Source organism: Podarcis melisellensis (genome assembly GCF_964234715.1).
Source record: "Podarcis melisellensis genome assembly, chromosome: 4".
Lineage (NCBI taxonomy): Eukaryota > Metazoa > Chordata > Lepidosauria > Squamata > Lacertidae > Podarcis > Podarcis melisellensis.
The window spans coordinates 88801520-88826919 of NC_138531.1; the positions used below are offsets into that span (position 1 = coordinate 88801520).

The 25400-nt window shown below is 44.8% G+C and overlaps 1 protein-coding gene across 1 annotated transcript in view; it reads right to left on the reverse strand.

Annotated features, from left to right (window-relative positions):
* Positions 1-205: 205 nt before the first annotated feature.
* The window catches only part of FAT3 (FAT atypical cadherin 3), a 458658-nt gene continuing 433463 nt past the window's right edge, over positions 206-25400 (reverse strand). Inside the window, exons 23-29 of the mRNA XM_081909132.1 lie at positions 23259-23318; positions 18707-18860; positions 17348-18000; positions 15805-15918; positions 13535-13594; positions 6878-6913; positions 206-6183 (exon numbers count right to left, since the gene is read on the reverse strand). Of these exons, the coding sequence (XP_081765258.1) occupies positions 5558-6183; positions 6878-6913; positions 13535-13594; positions 15805-15918; positions 17348-18000; positions 18707-18860; positions 23259-23318 (1703 nt within the window). The 3' untranslated portion in view covers positions 206-5557. The remainder of the gene's footprint in view (positions 6184-6877; positions 6914-13534; positions 13595-15804; positions 15919-17347; positions 18001-18706; positions 18861-23258; positions 23319-25400) is intronic.

Below are 25400 nucleotides of genomic sequence, written 5' to 3' on the forward strand. Positions count from 1 at the left end.
TTCAGCTTCTGACACCTCCTCCCCCCAGTCCGCTCCCTCTGACCTCTCATCGCCATCCCACCACCAATCCCTTAGCTCTGAGCCTTCTTCCCTCGGGAGTTCCCCAGCTGGTGCCTATGACAACTCCTCTGCCTCCAGCCAGTCACGACACTTGTACTGTACAATGAAAATACACCCCAATGGAAAGAGCCAATGAAGAACCAACTCAATGTGTTTTTGTTTTTACTTGAAAACTGGTTTTAAATTTTGGCAGTTACAAACCTGTACACATTTTTTTTCTGTCTTTTTTTTCTTTTTTAGCAAAATAACACAAGACAATACTGCCAACAGCAAATATGAAAGACCGATGCATTTGCCGACGAGGGACCAGATCCACACGAAGTGATAACCTTCCCTTTGCATAAAGTCGTTGTGTAGTTGGAATAATGGTGGAACCTCAAATGCCTACGTGAAACAGCATTAGAAAACATGTCTGTAATAGCATTTGTGCAAAGACCCATTCATCTGAAGGGGTGGGGTTCATTAGGAAGCAGTCTTAGAAACTGAGAGAAATGTTAATGAGAAACAGCTGATTCAAAGAAAAGTTACAGTACATTCTGAAGTGATTAAGAAGTGTTGTTTCCCCAACCTAGTCACCTTTTTTTGTTGATTTTTTCCATTACCTTAAATCTGACATTGATGAGTTTCTTCAGAATACATAAATGAACATGGAAAAAAAATGAAATTAAAAGCAACTTGATTGGCATCAAATATCTACAAAAGCCAGGTAATTCCAAAATTATTATGTACATTATTTTATAAACTTTTTTTTTAAAACACCAAAAACATACATCTTTTACAAACCAGCCTGCTTGCAACAGGTAAAATTTACAAGACATCTATCTTTCTTATACAGTGCTTCAAAAGAACTCCTTACATTTCCCAGACGACCCTCTCCAAATGCAGTTACTATGGGCTTGTAAAATTGTTCTGGAAACAACCCAGGTCTCTGATAATGACAGGATTTAGCTATACAGTGAGGGTTCAAATTTCCACCACCTGGTTCAAATTTATCCTTAACACTGCCGGTATCAAACCCTGGTTATGGCCTTGTAACACAACATTTGTAAATTATTGCTTTATTAAAAAAAATTACATGATGAGAATCATTTCATTTGCAGTACTCTCCAGTTGCCCCTTTCACATGTGAAGTAACAACAACGTCAGTGCCTTTTTGTTTGGTGCATAGCCTTGGAAACAGCAAACTGAAAGTAACAGTCTGCAATGGACAAGCTTACAGTAAATTGCATTACAGATATGTTGGGTGTGAGGGCAAGGGCCAAACAAGGGCCAAAACCGTGATTACAAAATGATTTCAGAAACACCAAATGTTGCATCTTCATGAACATGCCTCCCACCTCCATTTCCTGATTTAAGGTCTTTCCGCAAACTATTTTTTGAAACTACAGTTCAATACAATAGCCCCGCTAAAAACTTCTTGCAGTTCTTTCCCTCTAGAATCTGAAAACTCCCTTTAAATAAAAGCAGCCCACTAACTTGATGGCAATGCCAAATTCTTCTGATGTTAATCCTTACCACGAGGAAACTTGAAGTCTGTGACCCTTGGTAGTATATGAATTCACCATCACAGACACCATGAGCTGCCGCCTGAACGGAAAGAGGTTTGGAATCACAAATACCTCATGGGCAATCCTTTCTTTGGATAGATTTTGTTAGTGGGACGATCTTTTAACACTGAAAGCAGATCTGGGCAGCATACGATCCACAAAACGTCTCCAGGATGCCCCAGTCTACTACATGGAGGGAAGAGAAGTCCGAAATGTGGTTTTCACTGCCCGGAATCTGAAGTGCTTCAGGGTAGAATTCTACTTCCTGAGTGAAGCTATGGGCACATTCACACCACACATTAAAAAACAACAACGGTCACTTTACATAGTAATGGCTTCCTTCAAAGAATTCTGGTAGCTGTAGTTTGCAAAGGGTGCTGAGAGGAGGTCCCTGTTCCTCTCCCAGAACTACAACTCCCAGAGTGAGAGTTTAACAGTCAGTCCCTCTCCTCAGGAACGGGATAGCTCTGGCAGGGGAAAAGGGATCTCTTTAACAACTCTTGAACAAACTGCAGTCCCCAGAATTATTTGGGAGGAAAGCCACGACCATTTCTAGTAGCATCATAGTGCTTTAAATGTATTCTAGTGCGAATGTGGCCTGTGAGCCTTGCAAGACCAGCTCAAATTCAGTTGCTTTCAACTCAATCGAGTCACGGAACTTTCTTACAACTAACCTTTGCCACACGTCACTGGCGCTAATCCAAACCGAACACAAATCGGAAGCAGAAATGATGATTCACACAATGCATGCCCACTGTTTTCTTCTGGATCGTGGCCAATGTTGTTAGGGACTTTTTATTTTTATTTTTAGCCTGGAGGATTAAGGGCTGAAACACGCTAGCAGGTCTGTGTGGGGTTAAGGAAGAGCCTAAATGAAAATATGGTGCATGGGTTAATGAATACAATTATTTCTGAGGTTTGCACAGCTGGACTTGCATAAGTTGGACAACTGTATGGGCCAAGGGGCAGAGAGCAGCTGGAGGAAAAAGAGACAGGGGAGGAGAATGGTGGCTGCATAGGCTTTGGGAAGAAGGGGAAGGACCGAAAACTGCAGGGCTCCCACGGAGGGGAGGGCAGCTTAGGATGTGAAAGAATGGAAGATATTCCCTGCTCAGGAGCCAAGGCTCCCACCATGCTGCTAACTTTAGGCAGCGTTAAGAGTCCTTTGTGCGGAAGACTTGTAGAAAACAGGCGGGGGACACACCAAGTGCAGGGATAGCGACGTTTATCTTCTTGCTTGTGCATTAAAGGGTTCCCGCTTTTTCAATTTATTTCCCTGTGTGACCCTGTTGATATGTTGCAGTAAAAATAAAAAATAAACCTAGATATTGAGCGCCCCTGGGAAACACGAGCTGGAATACACCCTCTGTGAAGTGTAAACCAGGTAGGGATTATTTCGCAATTACTTCGTGGTGGGGGACAGAGGTCACTGGTTCAGTCGAAGAAAGGTTCAAAGTTCACGTGTGCAATAGCTGAAGCGACCCAACGCATACTGGGTGCGAACTATGGCAGAACACCTCACTGCCCATCCCGCTATTGAAAAAGGAAATTCAATTCTCCTGTCCCACCAGGACAATTCACACACACACATCAGCGAACTTCTCCATTGAGGAAGCACCTCTGAGTCAGCAGACCCTTTTGGCCAGTGTTGGCCGCCCCTCGCTTGGAAGAACTGGTTTGCGTTTGGGAGACAAATTTGTTATTTAGCTTCTTCTTCACAACTGGCAGACAGGAAGTTCAAGTAATATCGCTTCCCCACAAACCCACCCTCCCAGAAAACACATCCGAGGTGGAGGGACTGAGAAAGCAAAGGTATCACAAATTTGTTACAAATGGACGTCCATGATATTCTTGAGGGGAAACCAAGAAAAATGTCCGTTAATTTAACAGGAAGTATGGACAGGCCTATATTTATCAAAATATTCATATGGGTGATATATTTGTCTTGGCTCAAAACCCATTTTTAACAGATGTCTCGGTGCTCTATCCAGAATGTTTGCTGCGGTACAAATCTTTGCGATGATGCTCTTAAGAGAATGTGGGGGAAGGGGCAGTAAACATTGAATTATGAGCTTCACGATGTGGATTTCAGAGTCCCTTTGCTATTAAAAGTGTTACATGGCGGTTGTGTTGTTTATTCCTTCTCGTTGCTTTTAACCATTTTGACTGCTGGCTGGCAGTTTATGAACAATACTTCTCGTGGCAGAAAGAACTGGCTGCTGATTAGCTTAATGAAAGCTGAAACGATGAAATTCGGTTCAGTCAGCAGAAAAGAAGAAAAAAACCCAGTTCATGGAAGGGAAGCACTGGGAACACTCATTTAACGTCGTGTTGACGGGGAACTCGGATAAGGCAGGGGCATGAAAAACCTGTTAGGGCATCTATTCATCCGTGACTCCATTCCAGAAGGAATGATTTATTCATTCTGTACCCTTCCTGGCTGGCTGAATTCTCTTAGTAAAGGGAGAGTAGCTTCCCCTCCCACCTTTAAACTGTATATAGGCAAAATAAAATAAATAAAAATTATTTTAATAGATGGCAACCCCTTTCCCTTTTTGCAGCATTAAAGCAGGGGATGCAAATATGGCTGGGGGACACTTCCCCAGACCTCCACAATTTTCTAGTTTTTTTAAGAGAGCATGTGGATGAACAAAAAGTGGTGATGAATCCCCAGAAGTCTAAAGTGGGTCTCGAGGGACCGAACACACCAAAATAAATAAATAAGTAAAAATAGTGTGGATGCCTTGGGGTTTTTTTTTTTTGCACAGACCAAGTGTGGGATGCAGAAGCAGCTCCTCAGCTGAGTTCCTTGAAGAACGCCGGTCTGCAAATCCTGTGTCCTTGGAGCATCTCTCAGCAGAGTGGCGAAGTGCGAAGGAGAGCAGGGCTCCCGAATCCTTTCCCTGCTGTGCAGTGGCTGGAATTTTTCTGCAGCTGCTGCTTACTCCTGCAAGGCAAGCTGTCCCAATCCTCCTTCTTTCCTGGAACCACAGGATGGTCAGTATGGTCTTAAGTACATTTCATCCTCATTTGATGACATCAAGGCACCGATTGCTACTAAGGAGTTGGTCTGGCAGTGTGTTAGCTCACCATCCTGCACAAGCCGAGGCACAGTGACCCACTGGATTCAGCTGAGAGCATGCCGTGATTGTTGCAGATTCCACATGGTTTGCAGCAGGTGGGATATCCCGCCACTCAGTGTCTCAACGTGGTGCCAAAGTATCTCTAAATCCCCTCTTGTTTTGGGGCTGGAGGAATAACTACGACCTGCAGATCAGATCCTTTGAAATTAACAGACACAGCTAACTTAGATGCTTAAGTCTACCCTGCATGGGGCTAAAACTGGAAACAACTCTTAGAATACAAACGCAGTCACTTTAACTACATCCATAACATGGAAGAAAGGGATCTTATTATGGACTGTTGGTTTGGAAAGGATGTCCCTTTCCCCTCCTTAAAATTCAGATTTACTTTGTGCAGCAGCAGCAGCGGCACCTAATTCACCCTTCTCACTTCACCCAAGTTTGCCCCATGCAGCCACAGTTCTGGGACCCAGGAAATGAGTTTCAGCTTTTCTTGAATACTGCAAGTGCTTCAGCCTTGTAACACTTTTAATAGCATGATCCCCCACAAAGCTGGTTGGAGGAAAATTCAGTCTGCCACCACACAATGGGGAACCTCTATGCTTGGCAATAAACAACCAATGTCAACTCCAAGGGATCGAGAGCCTTCTCCAGCTACCAATTTTGGGAGGCAACCATTTGCTCTCTCCTTTCACATGGTCACCACGGATTTCTCGACAGGGTTAAAAATGGGTTATGCTATATTTCCACCTTGACCCATATACAGATCTATTTATTTTTTTTTCTCAGCGAAAAGAAAGCCTTCTTGACAGTTAATGCTATGAATGGGACCAAATGACAGAAACAACGTCAACAAAAGAGGCTCCTTCACACTTGGGTCTGGTGGTGGGTCTCCACAAATGGAATGTGAATGTGGTGGTGGTCAAGGCGCAGCTCCTCAATGCTTTCATAGTCACTCATGGCCACCTCAGAGTCATCAAAGCCACAGCCCATAGAAACGTCAGACGAGGATGCGTCCAGGGAATTGTGTAAGGACAAGGGCTTCTTGGCCAGGCTATTGTTCTCCGCGTTTGGTCCTGGGCCAACGCCAAAAGTACTAAACTCGTTCCCAGTCTGAGACCCGCCGTTGTCCATCTCGTTGGGGAACTGGTGCGGAGGGAGGTACTGGCTCGGGTGGAACTGTGGCCGTCGCCGGCAATCCGGGCTAAGTGTGCCGGCCATGGAGACCGGCTGGGATGAAGGAAGGGCTTCGTATTGGTCTGGGTAATCCTCCGGGAGGGGAGGCGGCAACTGGTCCTGGTTTAAAAACTCCTCATCCTGCGGCGGAGGGTAGTCGCTGTCAATATCGTAGCCGCCCAGGTAGTAGTCTGTTTCCAGCTCCCTTGTGCTCCCATGATGCACTGAGCTGCCATCTGTTGTCTCATAATTGGGCACCTCCTCAATGTCCGATAGTCGAGCGCTCGGCATCCAATCAGAGGTGTCCCAGTGATAAGCTGCGGAAGCAAACAAACCCACAGTGAATGGGGAGGGAGGCATAAGTCTTGGAAGAGAGGCGGTCAATGGCATGCACCCAGCATGAAGCAAATCCCCACTGGGTCCGAGCATAATGAAGCTGTATATGCAAAAAAGTAGCTGGCATGCATCACCGTTGTTTTGCTTTTTAAAACCCTGGCCAACCATGCTTTGGCCCAAGTGGAGAGAAGCGATATAACGTCACGACGACAACCAATGCAACACAGCCAAGTTTATGTTAGAAAGGAAGAGTCTGAGAAATAAATAAAAAATGCTGAAAACCCAACATAAGGTTCCACGCATGGGAGGTGAGCATCAAACTGTTAGCGCAGAACGCAAATATATACATTAATAGAAGTCAGCATGCTCTTGCTGCTGCATTCGTTTCCAAGATCTTGGTCTGGGGAGGGAAAGCAAAATTACACAGGCACACAAAATAAATAGGCGGAGATGAAAAAGAACCAACGCATCCCTGGAAGAAAAATTAAAACGAAATGCCACCCCTCCCCCGCCTTGGGCACCCAAAATATATACATGCTTAGACATGCAGAACATGGGCATAGCGTGATCTAAAAGGTGAAGGCCGAACTGAGTGTATTAGTAATGTGTTAAAACTCCGGCCTTTGGGACCCCCCTCCACATTCCCACGAATTGCAGCAGGCAGGTATGCGTCACCTCTGTTGTAGTTCTGTCCTTGATCCATATCAGTCACTGTTAAATACAAAGTGGGAGAAAAAGCAACACTGGAAACTCTCAGGCCTGCACATTGCAGAAAAATCTCACATTGCTTCTAAAACACATCTGACTGAAAAGTATTACAAAAAGCGCTTTTAAGCAAAGCTTCAGTTTAAGGTTTATCTTTTTAAAAAGCAAATAAATCTGATTTATCTAGGCAGAAGTCAAACGTCACAATCGCTTTACGTCTAATCATTACGACTATAGTTATCTGAATTAAACATGCAAAGCTGACTCAAGCACATAGCTTTAACACAAACAAACAAAACCATATGCAGTTTTCCCCCTCTCTCTTAAAATTTGCGAATTATGCTTTATCTCTCTCTTGCTCACTGTGAAACAGAAAAAAAATAAGAATCTACCATTCTCAGGGCCGGTTCAAACAAATCTGGGCCCAAGTACGCTCAGATACCACGGTGAGAGGCACGGTATAACAACCTGAACAGAACAGAATAGAAAGGCAGTCAATTGGGCCACCGGAAGCAAATACGACAGAGCCCTCTCCTAGCTAGAAAGAGGAGACTTTCCATATGGAGCGTGGAATGAGGCCGGGGGAAGCAAACAGCCTGGGTTCCTTCTCTGCCTTTATTGTAGGGTCTGCTAAGGATAAGCCGCCATGGTGGGGTGCTGCTGCGCTCCGAAAAATTAAGTCACTGTTACTTACTGGGATGGAGTAAGGCAGGTGGCAGCTACCTCAGGGCGATGAGGGCACTTTGGTGGAGCCAATCCCTTGCTTCCACTGGTGCACCCACCCTGTGCCAACTTTGCTGCCACCCTGCTCCACCCCAGTAAGTGGTGGGGTGTGAGGGAGGTCCCCAGAATCCACCCCACTATCTCGGTGGCTTCAGATACCAAGTCCGACTGCTGGCCCAGGTTGTTGTTATCTAGCCTTAGGGCTCATGCAGACTTCCTTTTGCACCACACATTCCAGGCACTTGAAAGCTCTGTGTCTGGGAGGTTTGGTTTCGTCCCCATGCTTTACCCAGGAAAACCTTGAATCGGAGCAAACGGCAATCCGCAGAAAAGCCGACTGCCCTTCGCTCTGCTTCAGTGGTAAAAGGTGGGTTTTCCCAGGGAAAGCACGGGGACAAAAAACCAAAGACACAGCTTGGAAACAAGAGCTCTAAAGCCCAGATGTATGCCTAGAAACATGGATGAAATGAAGGCTGGATGAGCCCTTAGTAGCAGATTGCATCTCTCCAGCCTTTCTTTCAGGCAGTGGTCTTTCTTAGCCTACCTAGAGGTGGCAGGGATTGAACCTGGGACCTTTCACATTCAAACTATGTTTCCGAGCACAATTCAAAGTGTTGGTGCTGACCTTTAAAGCCCTAAACGGCCTCGGGCCAGTATGTCTGAAGGAGCGTCTCCATCCCCATCGTTCTACCCGGACACTGAGGTCCAGCGCCAAGGGATCTCTGGCGGTTCCCTCACTGTGAGAAGCCAAGTTATAGGGAACCAGGCAGAGGGCCTTCTCGGTAGTGGCTTTAGGAAGACATCTGAAGGCAGCCCTGTTTAAGGAAGCTTTTAATGTTTGATGCATTACTGTATTTTAATATTTTGTTGGAAGCCACCCAGAGTGGCTGGGGAAGCCCAGCCAGATGGGTGGGGTATAAATAATAAATTATTATTATTATTAGCTTGTTCTGTACTGCTGAGCTGTGCAGTTTTTTTCTGCAGGAATGCAAATAAGCACATCATATCCCAATATAGGGTTGCCATTCTGCCGTTGGCAACAGTGTCTGGGCGAAAATCGGCAAAACATCTGGGAATATCCGGACGCATGGCCTTGAGCAAAATTAGAAAAGCTCAACAACTTTGCCAAAAAAAAAGAAAAAGAAAAAAAGGCGCAACAATCTTTCTGTCCGGACTTTCACTGTTTGGAATATGGCAACCCTATCATAATAGGTTAACAGCAAGAGGGATTTAAAGGGATAGGATGGAAAGAAGCCAGAAAGTAGGCTGTCCTTTTGGAGAAAAGGGTACTTATGATGCAGCTCTAATAGGACTTATTATTATTATTATCGGGAGATATAACCTGAACAAATTGTTCAGGGCAAACCTTCTGAAATCAATGGACATGATAATTCATTTCTACTCTTAACAAAACTTAGGTGGAAGCAACCCTACGTTTTTCAACTATGGAGCCCAGAAGTTTACTTTTTATTGTTTTTTTAAAAGAAGGTACGGAGCAGTCTTTGGGGCAGAACTGCAGTGAAATTTAATTTGGGGAGAAAAAGACTTCCCCCCTGGAATGCTAACCCTGCAGAAGCTTGGTGAAGCATGGGATCCTTTCAGAAGATAGCATTTTGTGATATGTTTGGACCACGTCACCTGTGATTATCATTTAAAGGCTTTACTTAATTATAAAGGCCGAAGTGGAACACGACAGAACTGGGCTGTCCTGGATGCAGAAATTCCTCAAGCCCTGGCTGGGGAACCTGAGGTTCTGGCCAGGATTTGAGCTGGGGCAAATTCTGGCAAAACAAAATCAAAAAACCCTCAATCTCTGCATTCCTCACATGGGAGCTTTGATGGCAATGAAAGATGAACTGAAACGAGGCGAGCGAGATGGTCGGCAGAAGGAAAACCCTTTTTTTCGTGACCAGTGGTTACAGCTCAGGTAGCACTGTCTGAACCGGCCCTGACTGCTCCAAAAGAACAAAACAAAAAACTGACTCAAAAGCATTGCATTGAGAGGAAATGAGGACCGTTTCTGGGTCACTGGTTTTATGCCCATACCCCACTCAGCGCGGAAGTACCGCGCGTCTTAGTACATGCCTATATGGACAGTTTATATTTATGCTACACAGCAGAACCTCACTAACCTCCTCACTTGCCCACCATGCAGTTCAAAAGAACTTTCCTTCCTTTCCCACGTTGAAGCAAGATTTATGCAAGCAAGGTGTTGTGGACATGCTGCCATCTGCCTTATTGCAGGGCAGATTTGAGGGTAAACCATACGCGGAACGAGCGGAACGAGTCTGCCCCTGCAGCTTGATGGAGGAAGAAACTGTCATGCCTTGTTACGCTGCCGTTTCTACGGGGATATACGCTCAGTATTTATTATCCCTGCTATGCAAAAATCTCCAAATGAATCTGAACTTCAGTGTCTAAAATCCCTGGTAGAGGACAAAGATCCTGAGATCACCTTAAGGGTCGCCAAATTCTGTGTGATTGCCATAAAACTTAGGGAACAAGCTGTGCTATCACAATGATTAAGGCCTTAAATGATAAATTTAGGTTATATGTTAGTGACTAAGTTTTCATTTATAAATTTTTTAACTGTTGCTATATCTGTATTGTCCCTGTTATACCTAATGGCAAATTTAAATGTATCCCTATCGTGTTTTATGACTTCCTTGATATTTTATGTGGGCTGGAACTGGTCTGCGACCGAAATAATAAAATTCATTCAAGGTCTTGTGGATCCATCAAATGCAGAGCTGCGCCCAAATACACTACAGAATATTTCGCTGTAGGGACTGCAGGGACTATGGCCACCTAATTCTTGAATGTCTTCTTTCATAAATCGGTTTTGTCCTGTTTACACACATGGTGCATGGGCAATTCACATTAAAACACCTATTTCTAATGGCATTTTCTCATAAAACCTGCAATTCTAAAATGTTTTCACTCAGAAAGCATCTCTATTAAAAATAGCATGAATAAATGCATATTGTTTTAAGTCATGAGCAGATGGGTGGGAGGTGGCCTGCTCCTGTTGGGTTACACTCCACCTGAAGGATCAGGTAGTCAGCTTGCAGGTACCTCTGGATCCCTTGTTGTCACTTGAGGCTCAGGCGGCCTCAGTGGCGAAGAGTGCCTTCCATCAGCTTCAGCTGGTGGCCTATCTACACCCCTAACGGGACAGGGACAGCCTAACTTCTGTCATCTATGATATGGTAACCTCCAGGTTAGATTACTGCAATACGTCACACATGGGGCTGCCTCTGAAGATAGTTCAGAACCTTCAGCTGGGGCAGAATTCAGCAGCCAGGGGCAAGGCGGTTTAAGCATTTAATCCTGATTCTGGCCTGACTGCACGAGCTGCAAATAGGCCCAATTCAAAGTGCTGGTTTTTTGACCTATAAAGCCTTAACACAGCTCAGAACTGCAATACCTTAAGGATTGCCTCTCTCCATATGAACTGACCCATACCCTGCACTCATCATCTGAGGCCCTAATGAATCTCTGAGGCCCCCTCCATGAGAGGTCCAGAAGGTGGCAACATGGGAACGGGCCTTTTCTGCGGTGCCTCCTTGATTGTGGAACGCTCTCCCCAGAGAGGCTTGCCTGGTGGGTTCACCACAAATCTTTAGGTGCCAGGTGCAAACTTTTTCTCTTCTCCTTGGCCTTTGGCTAATTAAATGACCTATAGCCTTTTAAACTGTGTGCATGTGAGGGGTTTGTATGTTACTGTTTTGTCTGTTATTATGGTATATATTCCTGTGCTTTTATATTGTAAACCACCCTGTGATCCTCAGAGGAAACGCGGCATATGAATTTAATAAATAAAATAAAAAATAAATGGAATGAATTGCATTGCAAAAATAAAAATCTGAAGCACAGCTTTGCTTCGATCAGCATATTAGTCCAGGAGGTGCAAAGCAGGTCAATTGATGCTGGAATTTGCAAAGAACCAATTAGTCAAACATCTTTATTTCACAGCAGGCCCATGGGGCTGTGCCCCAAGCTGAGGTCGGGTTCAAACTAAACTGGGGATTATTATTCTTATTTATTCAATTTATATACCGCCCTTTATCAAAAGATCCCAGGGTGGTATGGTCCTTCAAACAAATATTCCTACTTGAATCTCCTGGTTCATTTTTACTTTTAACATTGCTAGTTAGGGACATAGTTGGGTTTAGGGACTTTGGGGGGGGGGGGAGAAAAGATTTTGTTAATAGAGAAAACTGCAATCTAGATTTATTATTATTATTATTATTATTATTATTATTATTATTATTATTATTAAGCTCCTTTATGCTAAACCAGAACATTGGTCCACTTAGCCCAGTATCATTTATTCTGACAGAGTCAGCTCTTTAAAGTTTCAAGCAAGGATCTTTCCCAGCTGTACTGCCTGAGACCATTCAACGGGACAAGCTGTGGATTAATCCTGAGGCCTTCTGCATTCAAAGCATATGCTCTACCTGGCAGACATCCAAGATGAAACGGCTTCCAAATCAGACCTTTTGAGCAGGTGTGATCACAACTGGCAAGCTGATCATGGCTGGGAGAAGCAGCCCAACGGGATATCAATGCTAAGGCAGGGACCTCAGCCTAAAAGGAAGCGGCTTCTATAAAAGCCAATTCTAAAGGAGCTTTCTTGAGATGGCCTGAAAGAGATTCTAGTTTTGCAGAAGATGGCCCTAGCAAAGAACGAAGCTCTTTCCAGCTGGACTATACTATACCAGCTTCTTAATCCTGCCCACCGCGTTAGGATTTGCACTATGCTGAAGTTATCTTTGGCAGGCAGAGGCATCTGGGATTGGACGTTTGGTATCTGGGGGCAACTTCTGGTCCTGGGTTCAAACCTCGCCGCTAACACAACTGCATGAAGTAGCCTGAAGCCAGAGGGGAGGAAGCTTTTTCAGTCCAAGGTGGACAGGGGCAGCGGCCAGAGGTAAAAGTGGATGAAACAAGAATTGCAATTTTTCTCATTTGCACAGCAGTCTGGTCTCTACATGCACCTGTCCATATACCACATCCATAAGAGCAAGAGGCATGATCAGAGTTCATGGACAAAATTCAGCCAGGTAAACAAACTCGGGGGCAAAGCAGGGCTAGTGAGGGTTGTGGCTTGGGGAGAGGAGGTGTGGCTTAGGGAGAGGAGGTGTGGCTTGGGGAGAGGAGGCGTGGCTTAGGGAGAGGAGGTGTGGCTTGGGGAGAGGAGGTGTGGCTTAGGGAGAGGAGGTGTGGCTTGGGGAGAGGTGTGACTTGCGGAGAGGAGGTGTGGCTTAGGGAGAGGGGGTGTGGCTTGGGGAGCGTTCCAAGGGCCAGTCACAGAGGCCTGGACTGCATTTGGTCCCCAGCTCCGTCTTAGGCAAACCACTGTTTCTCAGTCTCTGCCAGCTATATGCAGAAGACAGCATGATTGGCTTATTTTACAATAAGGTGATTTAAATTACGTTTTTTGAGGAAGCGGGGTCTGCCCCATTAAAAAATTGGCTAAATTTGGCTAAACAAGTTGGCTCCACAAAAACGTGAAGCTTTGCTCTTTGTGTATTGTTTATTTACCACGGTGCCACTGTGCTTTGGATAACAACGTAATCCCTCTGGGACCATTAGGACCGTAAAAGACACTGCATGTTGGGGTGGGAGGGGCGAACCAAACCCCAAACCCGCTCTCCTCCTAAACACTGACTCTCTGATGTCAACAAAAGTCATAATAATGAACTGCTTGCCTTCCTCCCAGGCCACCCCTCTCCCCACCTTAAAGACCTTGCTTATTCGTCAAACGAAATCGTTTTCTGCGGCCTGGCTAGTTAGGGTGAGTTAATGAGTTTCTGCTGCGGCTTTTCACACAGAAGAACAAAACGGAAAAACAACGACGCGGCAATTCAGGAGAAAGAGTTTTTAAAAATGATTAAATACCTTCATTTTCTATATTGTCAACTACGTTGTTGACAAGCTGTATGACAGTCACTATGGAAGCTTGTGGGAGAAGGAGAGCAGAAATAAAGGGAAGGGTAGCTTCATGTTAGTATTTATAACACACAACGTTCTAAGGCTACCAATATTAAATTCTCACAGCGCAGACAGGTTTGCTGGGACCAGGGGTGGGTGGGGGAAGTCTATGGGCATGGGAAGGGGAGGCGGTGGCATTAATGAATTATGCAGCGGCTTGAAGGACATTTCAATTTCAGATAATCCCATACAATTCCACCCCCCCAACAGAAAAGCAAATGGGGATACATTCAAAGGCAGTACTTTCAGAAAGCTCATATGCAGTGATGAATATCAGTTCATAAATTCAGCCTGGATTGTCCAGCAGATTCAATTAACCAGGACAGTATCTTGCCTACCTGACACTAATCTCTAATTAATCCTCACTTAAAGGCCTCCAAAGGGAAGCTGCTATCCTCCTGGCGACCATTATCTTTTTAGGCAATCACAAGGATATGAGATGGTGTGAAAGTCTTTTGGTCTAAATCTTTTTTCCAATAAGAACGCTTTCACTTTATTATACTGTGCCTACGAGAACAAAGCCCTGGTGGGGGAAACGAACAAATCGAGCAGTCTTAATTAAAAGATCATCACCAAATAGCTTTCATTGAAGGCAGGGCTAACCAAAGTTGTGCCCTGCAGATGTTGGGGCTACCACTCCAATCAACCCTAGCTAGCATGGCCAATTGCCATGGATGAGGAAAGTTGGAGGTCTAAAACATCAGCCTACCCTTGATTTAAGGAACTGGCTTAAAAAATCCAGACACTGTTATAGATCAAAGATGGCCACTAGGGGCATCAATGGAGGGGGAGTGAGGCTGAAGGCCGCCTCAAAAATTTTCAAGGAGAGGGCCAGGCTGCCTCAAAATTCTGCGACGGCCACAAGTGCATGCAGCACAACATGCTCATCTCACTCGCATGCGGCTGTGCATGAGTGACGTCAGCATGTTGCATGGCATGCAAGCATGTTGAACGGCTTGTGCACATGCTGCGCCGGTCCCCTTAATTGTGGGGGCGAGCCGGCAAGCTTGATGGCCACACTTTCAGAACTGGGGCTGCCGCATTTTCACCAGCTTTGTAGAAGAGGGACAATTCATCTCAGAAGCAACCGGGTGAAGAACTGATGGACTCCTTATCTGTGTCATATAGCAACATACGGAGCCAGACAGCTGGAGTTCCACCTAGTCCAGTATTCCCTACTCGGACCAGAAGTGGCTCTCTTGGTTCTCAGATGGAGTTCTTTTCCAATGACTGAGACCTGATCCTTTAACCCAGTGATGGCCAAATGTGGCCCTCCAGCTGTTTTGGGACCACAACTCCTGTTATGTACTGAGTTGAATAGGATCCTAAAAGCAGCAGTCTGATTGGTCCTAGGATTCAGAATGCAGTAGTCTGATTGGTCCTAGAACAATAGGATTCAGAATGCAGCAATCTGATTGGTCTTAGAACAATAGGATCCAGAATGCAGCAGTCTGATTGGTCCACAGGAGCCACCCAATCCAGCTCCAGTTGGAAGTGAATCCGTAACCTGATTGGCCTACAGGAAAATCCTGGAATTAGCCAGTCATGTGGGGCCCATTGTGTAAATAATGTATATAAAGCAGACATTCTGGGAGAACTTCTATTCCTCCCCACCACTATGAGCTGAATAAAGAGCATGAAATCCACTCTCGACTCCAAGTATATTTCAACTTCCATTATCTCTAGCTCACAGGACCAGTGGCAAGGGGTGACGGGAACTGTAGCCCCAAAACAGCTGGAGGGCTAAGTTTGGCCATCAACACTTTAACCAAATGCAGAATTTTAAATCTTCTGCATGCAGAACGTGTACTCTGCCACTGATCTGAATTTGTAAGATTTTAAAATATTCTCTCTTGTGATGATTATTTTGTAGTAGTTTGTAAAAAAAGTATTTATACCAGAATAGCCATCTTCAGCAAAGCAAACTTTAGGGAAAGCATGGACTGTTCTTTAAGTCAGTTACCTCTGACTTAAGTCAGTTACCTCTGGCACAACTGATCGTGCTCCTTTCCCCTTCAGCTTGGAGCCATTCCAGGAGAATCTGTACTACAGAGTGGACACACCATGCTATTCAGCATCTCAGTTATCCACATCACAAGAAAGTCTGGTAGAACACCAGTATACATATAATACACTCTTGGTGATAAGTGAGGGGGTTAAGATAGCTATGCCATTACCATTATCATCGCCCGAGTCTGACTGGTAAGAACTGAGGGACTGGACTTCAGAGTTGCTGCCTTTATTGCTTCCTGAAAAACAGGTCACCTCTTCCACGTCATCAAGTCCTTTGCCTAGACATACAAATGAAAGAAAGGAAAGGAAATTGGCGGGGCAGGTACACAAATCTTTACTGAATCTAATAATGTGCAATCAAAGCTACTTCAACTATTATTATTACTGTTGTTATATTCAGTATATTTACATCCTGTCCATTCCTGCCAAGTTGGAATTCAAGGCGGTATTTAAAATAATTACCGTATTTTTCGCTCTATAAGACGCACCAGAACACAAGATGCACCTAGTTTTTGGAGGAGGAAAACAAGAAAACAAATATTCTGAATCTCAGAAGCCAGAACAGCAAGAGGGATCACTGCGCAGTGAAAGCAACAATCCCTCTTGCTGTTCTGGGTTCTGGGATAGCTGCGCAGCCTGCATTCGCTCCATAAGACGCACACACATTTGCCCTTACTTTTTAGGAGGGGAAAAGTGAGTCTTATAGAGCAAAAAATACAGTAATTCTAAGAATCAACCCAGCTTAAAAGATTTTAAAAATAAGAAACTCTCCTCTGTGCTCTTTTCACCCCCTTTTGTTGCCTTATCTGCTAAAGGTAAAGAGAAAGGCAGCGGGAATATTTGGAAGGCTGGTGGTGGCAGAATTCTGACATCCAGATGTGGCCCAAAGGTTGGCAATTAATAACCCTCATTTTAGTGAAATGGTTTGTGCATCTGCCTCACCACAAAAATGTGAGTTGTTTTCAGACCACTCCATGTGCAGCCGTAATGCACTCCCCGTTTATCCTTCCATGTTGTATATTTTTAGGTTGTGAAGGTGAGGGCAGGGATTGTGCGTTATTCTCTCTTGATCTGCAAGCCACGCTGACAGCCATGGTGGGAATAAATTAATGAGTGAATGAAGTAAGAAATAGGGGGCGGGGAGAGCCCTGTAATCCACATGTTTAGAAAGCTGGCATGAGTTTGACTTTGTGGTTTTGACTTTCTGTAAGTTATGCTAGAAAAATGCAACCTGTGCTGCTGATAGTGTGACTCATGCAATACATTGGCAATCAATCTACACAGAACAATAATTATACATACTTTATCATTGTCTACAACTTTATTAACATCTATCTACAACTCCACTAGCATCTCTTGGTATTGTGAATAACACCAAACTTACCTTTTGTTGGTATCTTCATGAACTTAACTAAAAGACTGAGTTAAGCATTTGAAAAATCTACTGAAACCGGACATTATAAGTTCATTTTAAGCTGGGTAGTTCGCAAGTCTCTGTGGCTTGGTTTAATGTTTTGTATTTTTCTCAGAAGGTTGATAAAGTATGTACAATTATTGTTTTCTGTAAGTTATGGCTGCAAAATTTCTAGTGATAATTTTATTGCTTCTATCTTGTTCGCAAGCCACTTTTGAGGTTTCTTCCTACAATCGAAGCAGTATACAAAATTTCGCGAAACCAATAAATGTGCCTCTGCCTAAACCACTCACCTTCAGTGCCATTTTCCCAGGTCTTCCTGATGGAGTCGCAGTCGGAACGGCACGGAGACACGGCAGGAAGGTTGGGGGCCACACTGCATACGACGACTCCTCGCCTGGCTGTCAGGATCCGAGGAGACTCTGGGTGGAACGTTGTCATCTCCTGATGCTCCACCCCGAGCCCATCAACGATCTTGTCCAAATTGTTCCTTGAGTCGCTCTGGAAGCAAGGGGTGTAGGCCATGGGCCTCACGGGGACCTGAGGCGGCCCCACCTCCTGATAAATATTGCGGCCATCCCCGCTGTTCCTCATGTTTTTGAACTGAATCCCGTTGCTCTTGTGAAGCAGAGCGGCAGTCGCCGGGTCTTGCACCAAGGTGATGTTGTTGCGGGAGTAGTTCTTCCTGAACACTTTCTTGCGGAACACTACAAAGAGGACGACCAACAGGAATATGACGAAAAGCACGACAGCGATGCCGATGAGCTCCTCTTTGCCCACGTAAGAATGGCCGGCTTGGATGTTTGGGACGACCACCGGTCTCAGCCCACAGTGTTGGCCCACGTATCCCGGAGTGCAGTTGCATAGAAAGGACCCAAATACGTTGACACAAGAGCCGCCATTTTCGCATTCTTCTCTCTCGCACTCGTTAATATCCTCCTCGCACCTGAAGGGGGGGAAAGTAGGGGTGACATCAGAGGCCACAAGTGGCCCTCTAGGAGCATCTTTGCCACCATCAATCAGCCTGGAAGCTGAGATCCAGCATTGAGGACCTTCTGGTGGTTCCCTCCCTGCGAGAAGTGAGGTTACAGGGAACCAGGCAGAGGGCCTTCTCGGTAGTGGCGCCTGCCCTGTGGAATGCCCTCCAGTCAGATGTCAAGGAGATAAACAACTATCTGATTTTTAGAAGACATTTGAAGGCAGCCATTAATAGAAAAGTTTTTAATGTTTGATGTTTTACCGTGCTAATGTGTTTCATTTTTTGGAATTTGGACAACCCAGTCAGACTGGGACAACCCAGTCAGGGCCCATCTCCTTCCCCTTGAGTGTTTTCTCATGTGCCCTCAGATCATTACTTTATACACAGAGCAAAGGGCTGAGTTAGGCTGGCCTTCTTCAGATGATGTCCTCCTGAACTTTGGACTATCCTGATTGAGGACGATGGGAACTGTAGTCCAAATCATGTGGAGGGCACCGAGTTGGGGAAGGCTGAGTTAGGCCAATGTAAGCATACTTGCATTGACTCTTCAAGGTTTATTTCCCACTTTGCTACAAGACGATGTCGTTTACCGGCAATGCTGGACCCGTAACCTAGGTGCATAGTACCGCATGACTTCCAACACCTCCCCAGGCAGCACAAGCATCAAACTTACGTCAATCCCGTTAACCCGCTCTTGCAGTTGCAGATGAAAGCGTTGCCAATGGGATCGCACGAGCCTCCGTTGCGACAAGGATTTGGAAAGCAGGCAGTGATCTCTGACTCGCAGTTTCGCCCGGTGAACTGAGAGAGGCAACTGCACTGGTAACCTAAGGTGTTTAAAAAAAACAAAACAAAACACACAAATCAAAGATTGCTCTCCAAACATGATACAGTACAGTTTGCCTATTAGCATTCATAAGTGGGGATTTATTTCCCTCTAGTGGCTGGCTTAAGAATGTGGCTCTTTTTGGAGCCATAAAAATCTGCAGCTTTCAGTTGCAAGGTCTGAGGAACAACTTCCCATATTACATTGTTTAAGCATAATCTCTATTGAAGCAAAACGTCATGTCTGAATGACCTTAGGCGACAATGATTTTAGAGATCCCATGTTGATCGCAATCTTTTTAACAAAGAGGTTGAAGGACATTTAAGCTTAATATAAAAGACGACCAGTGGGGTGAGTTTTTTTAATAAAAAAAACAACAGTGTTTCTTTAACACTATCACAGAGTAGCCATACTTATGGATAATAAATAGCTGACTGCAATGCTCTCTCTCCACAAGAGGAATAAGGAACTTGCAGCCCTCCATGTATTGCTGTATTCCAGCTGCCATCAACCTCCGTGAACATGGTAAATGGTCAGGAATGATGGGAGTTGTGGGTCAACAACACTTGTAGGGCCACAGGTTACGTGTACCTGTTCTACAACACGCGTTTAAGTTGTCATCTTCTCCCTAAGTTGAATGCTGTTTTTGCAAGTCTCAGTTTAATCAATGTTCTGGTGAGCCATGTATGGGAGGAGTGGGCTATATTTGGCTTAGTAGGGGTCAAAAGATGGGCCCAGCAGATGAACTGGGGGATTCTCAAAAGTGATTCTAAGAATGCCTTTCAGTTTGGAATGTGCTGCTTGATAATGCTGTCGGTGGAAGGTAAAAAGCAAGAGAGAACTAGTGTAAAATTGAATGCAAATTCTAGTCAATGCACATGCTGAATTTCACAGCTATGTGAAATACAGGAGCTGATTTCATCATCATGTGTGAATGAAAAGTGAGAGAAGCTTCAGTGGCCGCAAACAAGCACCATCAACTACTAGCACAGCTGTTTCTGTATTTGGCAGGTGGTGTGTGTTTGCAATGTACAAAAAGGATATTGTGCGGAATGTTAAATGCCACCTGCAACTTTTCTGCCAATGGGTGATATCTCGGCAAGTCATACTCGGAGTAAACCCACTGGAACCAATGGACGTAATCGCACAATGCCCAAAATATTTCCCCGACATGACAAAAATAAGCACTGCCGATCCATCAGTAGAAACAGGTTAATTTGACTGAAGCCAATGCATAAATGACTATCCCTTCAATATGGTTTCAAGAGATATTTCATCTTTTATCTCTCAAACTGCACAGAAGCTGATGAAGTTACAACAGTGTCTTACACAGGAATAACAAACAGGTCTTGATTCAGTTATTTCATCCTTTCTGCTGAAAACAAATGAACTTAAGGGCTTAAATCCACAAACCAGCTAGCTGGAGAACTCTGAATTAAGTATCCTTTAATTCCATCAAGCAACCAAATAAAATGCTTTGGTTTAAATCTTTTCTGAAAGGTAAACATAGGCTTCCTTTCTGAAGTGGAATAAATGAATACCTTTGCTTCCTGTGTGCTATTTTTGGGCTGGTTCATACATGACATTATTTATTTGTTTACACCTGAGATGTACTCTTGACTAGATGAAGCGTGAACAACAAGAGAAGAGAAGAAACTTGTGTTTACAGACATGTGTACTCTTGCATTAGGGGGCAGCGGAGTTTTAGAAATTTGACGTTTCTGAATTCTGATATAAATTGATATGTGAACCTCAGCTTTGATATCCATTGGCTGTTGGATTTATTTATTTTTAATGTTCCAACAAAATTCTCATCTTAAAAAAAAGCATTAAAATGATGTTTAAAAACAAATGCTTGGAATCACGGAATCATAGAGTTGGAAAGGGGTCATCTAGTCCAGCCCCCTTGCCATGTAGGAATCTCAGCTCAAGCATCCCTGGCACGTGGCCATCCAACCTCTGCTTAAAAACCTCCAAGGAAGGAGAGTGGGCTTTTTTTTTTAATGCATTATTCTGAGGGAAAACCTGTTTTTATTTTTGCCCCTCTAAATCTAACATTTTACACGAGGGACTTTTAAAAGCAACATTTGCAGATTAATGTTTCCATTTCCAGAGAGGAGGCTGTGATCGTCACCAACCTGGATGGCTTTATAGAGGGCTGGCCAAATTCAGGGGCAGGGTGGGCTTTCAATGGCTACTAACACAATGGCCATGTTTTGCCTCTACTGTCAGAGACAATATGCCTCTGGATACCCCAGTTGCTGGGGACTGCAGGTGGGCAGAGTGCTGCTGTGCTCCTGTCCTGCTGGAAGACTTCCCACAAGCATCTGGTTGGCCAGTCAGAACAGGATCCTGGCCTAGGCTCCTCTTATGACATGTGTTATAAGAATTTTAAGGTCTTATATATATATAATAAATGTTCATAAATGTACCAAGCGAACACGTATATAAATATATAAACCACATGTCTGGAGCAGCACAGGAAGACAGTCCTGAAACCATTTTGACTCCCAAGCTGACCAAATGTTTCTCTGCAAAGGAGGGAGGAGGTGAAAAAACCTTCCTTGTTACAGGAATTTAGTAAGAAATGGCCAGACTACCAGGAAAGGCAATCAGATAAGGCATTATCAGACAACATGGCAGACAGGAAAAACAGCAACATTCAAATTTCTGTTGTAGACCACCTTTTCTGTGATGTAGGTATGATGTTTGTGGGGGGTGGTCTTGGGTTACACCCCTTCTGTGATGAATGTATGATGTATGGAGGGGTGGTCTTGAGCTCCAGGGCAGGGAATTTAAAATGTCTATATAAGGGCAGGCACACTTTTGTTCTGGGTCCTCCTCTGTGTGAGGGGAGCACCCTGTTGCAACAGCTTTAATAAAGATCAGGCTTAATAGCTGCTTTGCTACTCAATATTCTCTGGTTGGCCTCTGTTATTTTCTCCTACCAATAGGGAACCCACATAAGGACTCTATACTGTGGTACCTTGGATTACAGATGCTTCAGGTTACAGACGCTTCAGGTTACAGACTCCACTAGCCCAGAAATAGTATCTCGGGTTAAGAACTTTGCTTCAGGATGAGAACAGAAATTGTGTGGCGGCGGCGCAACAGCAGCAGCGGAAGACCCCATTAGCTAAAGTGGTACCTCAGGTTAAGAACGGACCTCCAGAATGAATTAAGTTCTTAACCCGAGGTACCACTGTATGGGCTTCTTGGATACCCCATAAGGGGAAAAGGGCAGATTTTGTTAACAACACATGTCCCTGGTTCACAGTGACTGAGTAATGTGCGGAAAGGCCTTCAGTCCCGTTCTACCGTGGCTGCCGCCAGCATCTCTTCCGGCAAACGCAATCCTCTGCCACACACGGCTGCAGTTTGAGGGCATCTGACAAAGTGCAGAGACTTTGCACCCAGCCCCATTTAATTACGTATGCTCTTTTTAACGTGCAGAGGATCTCTTTTGCTAACGAATTTATTTTGCCTTGGAACTGGGGGTGGGAGAGGAAAGGAAAAAAAGAGTGGCCACATCGATGTCACAGCAGATTGCTTTATAGATTGGCTGGCGCATAGTTAGGCCCCATTGCTTTAGAATTATGGCACCATAACAATCCTTTATTTACATATACTGCTGAGACAGTGAAAAAAAAAACCCCGAGCAAATAGATTTCCTAACGAGAGAAAAAGAGAGCGAGCCTGCATGCTGAAATATCCCCCCAGGGTGTTCGCTTTCCAGCAGCAGCAGCAGCAACAACAACGAAGGCATGGAGGCCTAAGTAGCTCTGGAGCAGAGAATGTAGAGGCAAACCATTTCACTGCAGAGCTGTTTATATGCCTCTCATAATAAAATGAACCCATCATTTGGAGATGTATTCACGCAGCCCATTCCCCTCCCAGCAGCCAATATAAAATGTGAAATATCTAACTCTGCCTGGGGGGAGGACAGAAGGGGGAAATTACCCTAAAGTGATTTGTTAGAAAGGTTTCAATTTGCACATCACGCTATTTGCTGACTGGTCGTGTAAATAGACTCCAGCGAAATCAATAGGAAGAGGAGCCTAGTTTCCTCCTTTTACTTAGTTTATTCATGCGGCGAACGCTTGACCTAATTTATTATACGCCGTCCAAGTTAAAGTTAGGCATTTGTTTTATCCTCACTCCCCAGGGACGTAAATAATCTTGTTTAGCAATTTCCTTGAAAGCTTCTACATCTTTTGAATTATTACCCTTCTTTCCTTGCTGGGTCCTGCTACGTGTTCTCTTTTCTCAACCTCCTATTTGCAGATAAAGAGCCATTAAACATACAAGTTAGCCCCAACATGCGCCCTGATGCCTCATATTAAATTCCAAGCCTGCTGTCTTTACTTGTTTAATGTGCTAAAGCTTTTACATTCACTACCTTTCAGCTCTCTGGGCACCATCTTCAGTTCAGCTGACGTGCCCTCAAGCTCACTCCCCGCTAAACCAAAGCAAACGAGAAAGGAGTCAGTGTTAATATTCGTACCGCACAGGGATTTTCTGAACCAAACAGGGAAGAACTACTGAGATTGGGAGTCAGGGTCATGCAGGACGGCTACTGAGCAGCGTCCTGGCAAATGCTGAAATGTCCCCTGAACCTCCACAGCATATGATAGCTCAGTTGGTTGGAGTGTGGTGCTGATGATACCAAGGTTGCAGGTTCGATACCCAATAAGAGGCAGCTGCATATTCCTGCATGGCAACTCTGATTCTATGGTTTCCTGCCTCCCTGTGTGGGAGAAGTGTCCTGTGTACAGCAACAGTCTGAGAAGGGCTCCTGGACGGGTCAATCGACGGATGGGAGAGGAAATGCAGGTCATGGGGAATTCAAATTCAGTTCCTGGGTGGTTCAGGACACGAATGGTCCTCTCACGGGCCAAGACTCAGGGCCAATCTGGACATTTAAACAAATTGCATATTTTGCGTGTCTAGGCAAAGCATTGCTGTTGTAATATCTGAAGAGCAACTCCTAACAGGGAACCCAAGTGGTGAGTGCCAACAGACGAGGCCACTGAGAAGGAAGAGGGAGGCATCAAGGGAACCCCAAAATTTGCAACAGTAGAAAACTAAGGGGAAACTCCTCCTTCCCCAGTAGCTGAATGAGGACTGCTCATGTTCACTAGCCGTGTAATGTTGAGTGCAAGCTGGAGGAGAAAAAATGGTGGGGTATTGGGGAGTGATTCCCTGCTTTAGTTCCCTGCATCTTACTCACATCCTGCAGAACAGCGCAGTTGGCTGCCCGGAACCCTGAAGAGGAGCACTCTCCTCTTAGAGGGGAGGATAGGCAGCCATGTTTTGTTGCAGGTCCCAGGTGTATAAGTGAGATGAGCAATGTTCAGTTGCACATCCAGCTTGTGACTCTTATCTATGCAAGTTTCCCTTTGTGATATTGCGGCAGACGACAAGCTGGGAATGCGAAACAGTTGCATCTGTCGCTGTGCGCCTGCAGACACACCTTAGGCTCGCACGAGGATGCATCACCACAGTGGAAACCTGAGTGCTTGAGCTTGCACTGCAGCCTAAAGCAAGAATCATGGAACTGCAGAGTTGGAAGGGACCCTGACGGTCTTCTAGTCCAACCCCCTGCAATGCAGGGAACCTTAGCGAAATTCAGAAGCTCAGAAGGCATTCTCAGACAAAGAAATAATAAGCATATGTATGTATGCATGTAGGTGTGTGTGTGTATATATTTCTGTGATTAACAAAACAGAGATTTTATTTTTGTGGCAAAACATTTCCGCCTTCATCAGTGTGTGTGCTTCTTTTTTAATGAGAGCAGCTGACGAAGGTGGAAAGGGAAACGTTTTGCCATATAAATATCTGTTTTGTTAATCACAGTAACGTACGTATATATTATTTTAGTGATGAACCAAATCCCCAGAGGGATCAAGAGCAAGTTTGTGTGAAGAGCTGTTTGGTGCTTAGCTCTCTATCTTTCTATTTGTGGGGCAATCCTATCTCAGGGATGTTTTTGATTAGGACAAGGGAGCTCTTGGGTCTGTCTGAGATCATGATTCTACGGACCAGTTCACCTTTAAAGTGACCCACAAGCAGCAGCCAGGCAGAGGAAGGTCATTTGTAAGAATTGTACATATACAGTGGTGCCTCTGGTTAAGAACATAATTCATTCCGGAGGTCCGTTCTTAACCTGAAACTGTTCTTAACCTGAGGTACCACTTTAGCTAATGGGGCCTCCTGCTGCCGCTGCGCCACGGGCACACTATTTCTGTTCTCATCCTGAAGCAAAGTTCTTAACCCGAGGTACTACTTCCTGGTTAGCGGAGTCTGTAACCTGAAGCGTTTGTAACCCGAAGCATTTGTAACGTACCACTGTACCTCCACTTCTTCCGGGATACAGTGGACCCTCTGGATACGGATTTAATTTGTTCTGGGGGTCCGTGAGCACCCCGAAAAATCTGTAACCAGAGGTGCTGCTTCTGCGCATAGTGTGATAGAGCACTTCTGTGCGTGTGCGTGGCACGCAGAGCGTTTCTGGACATGAGGCGAAACCCCAAAAATAGTT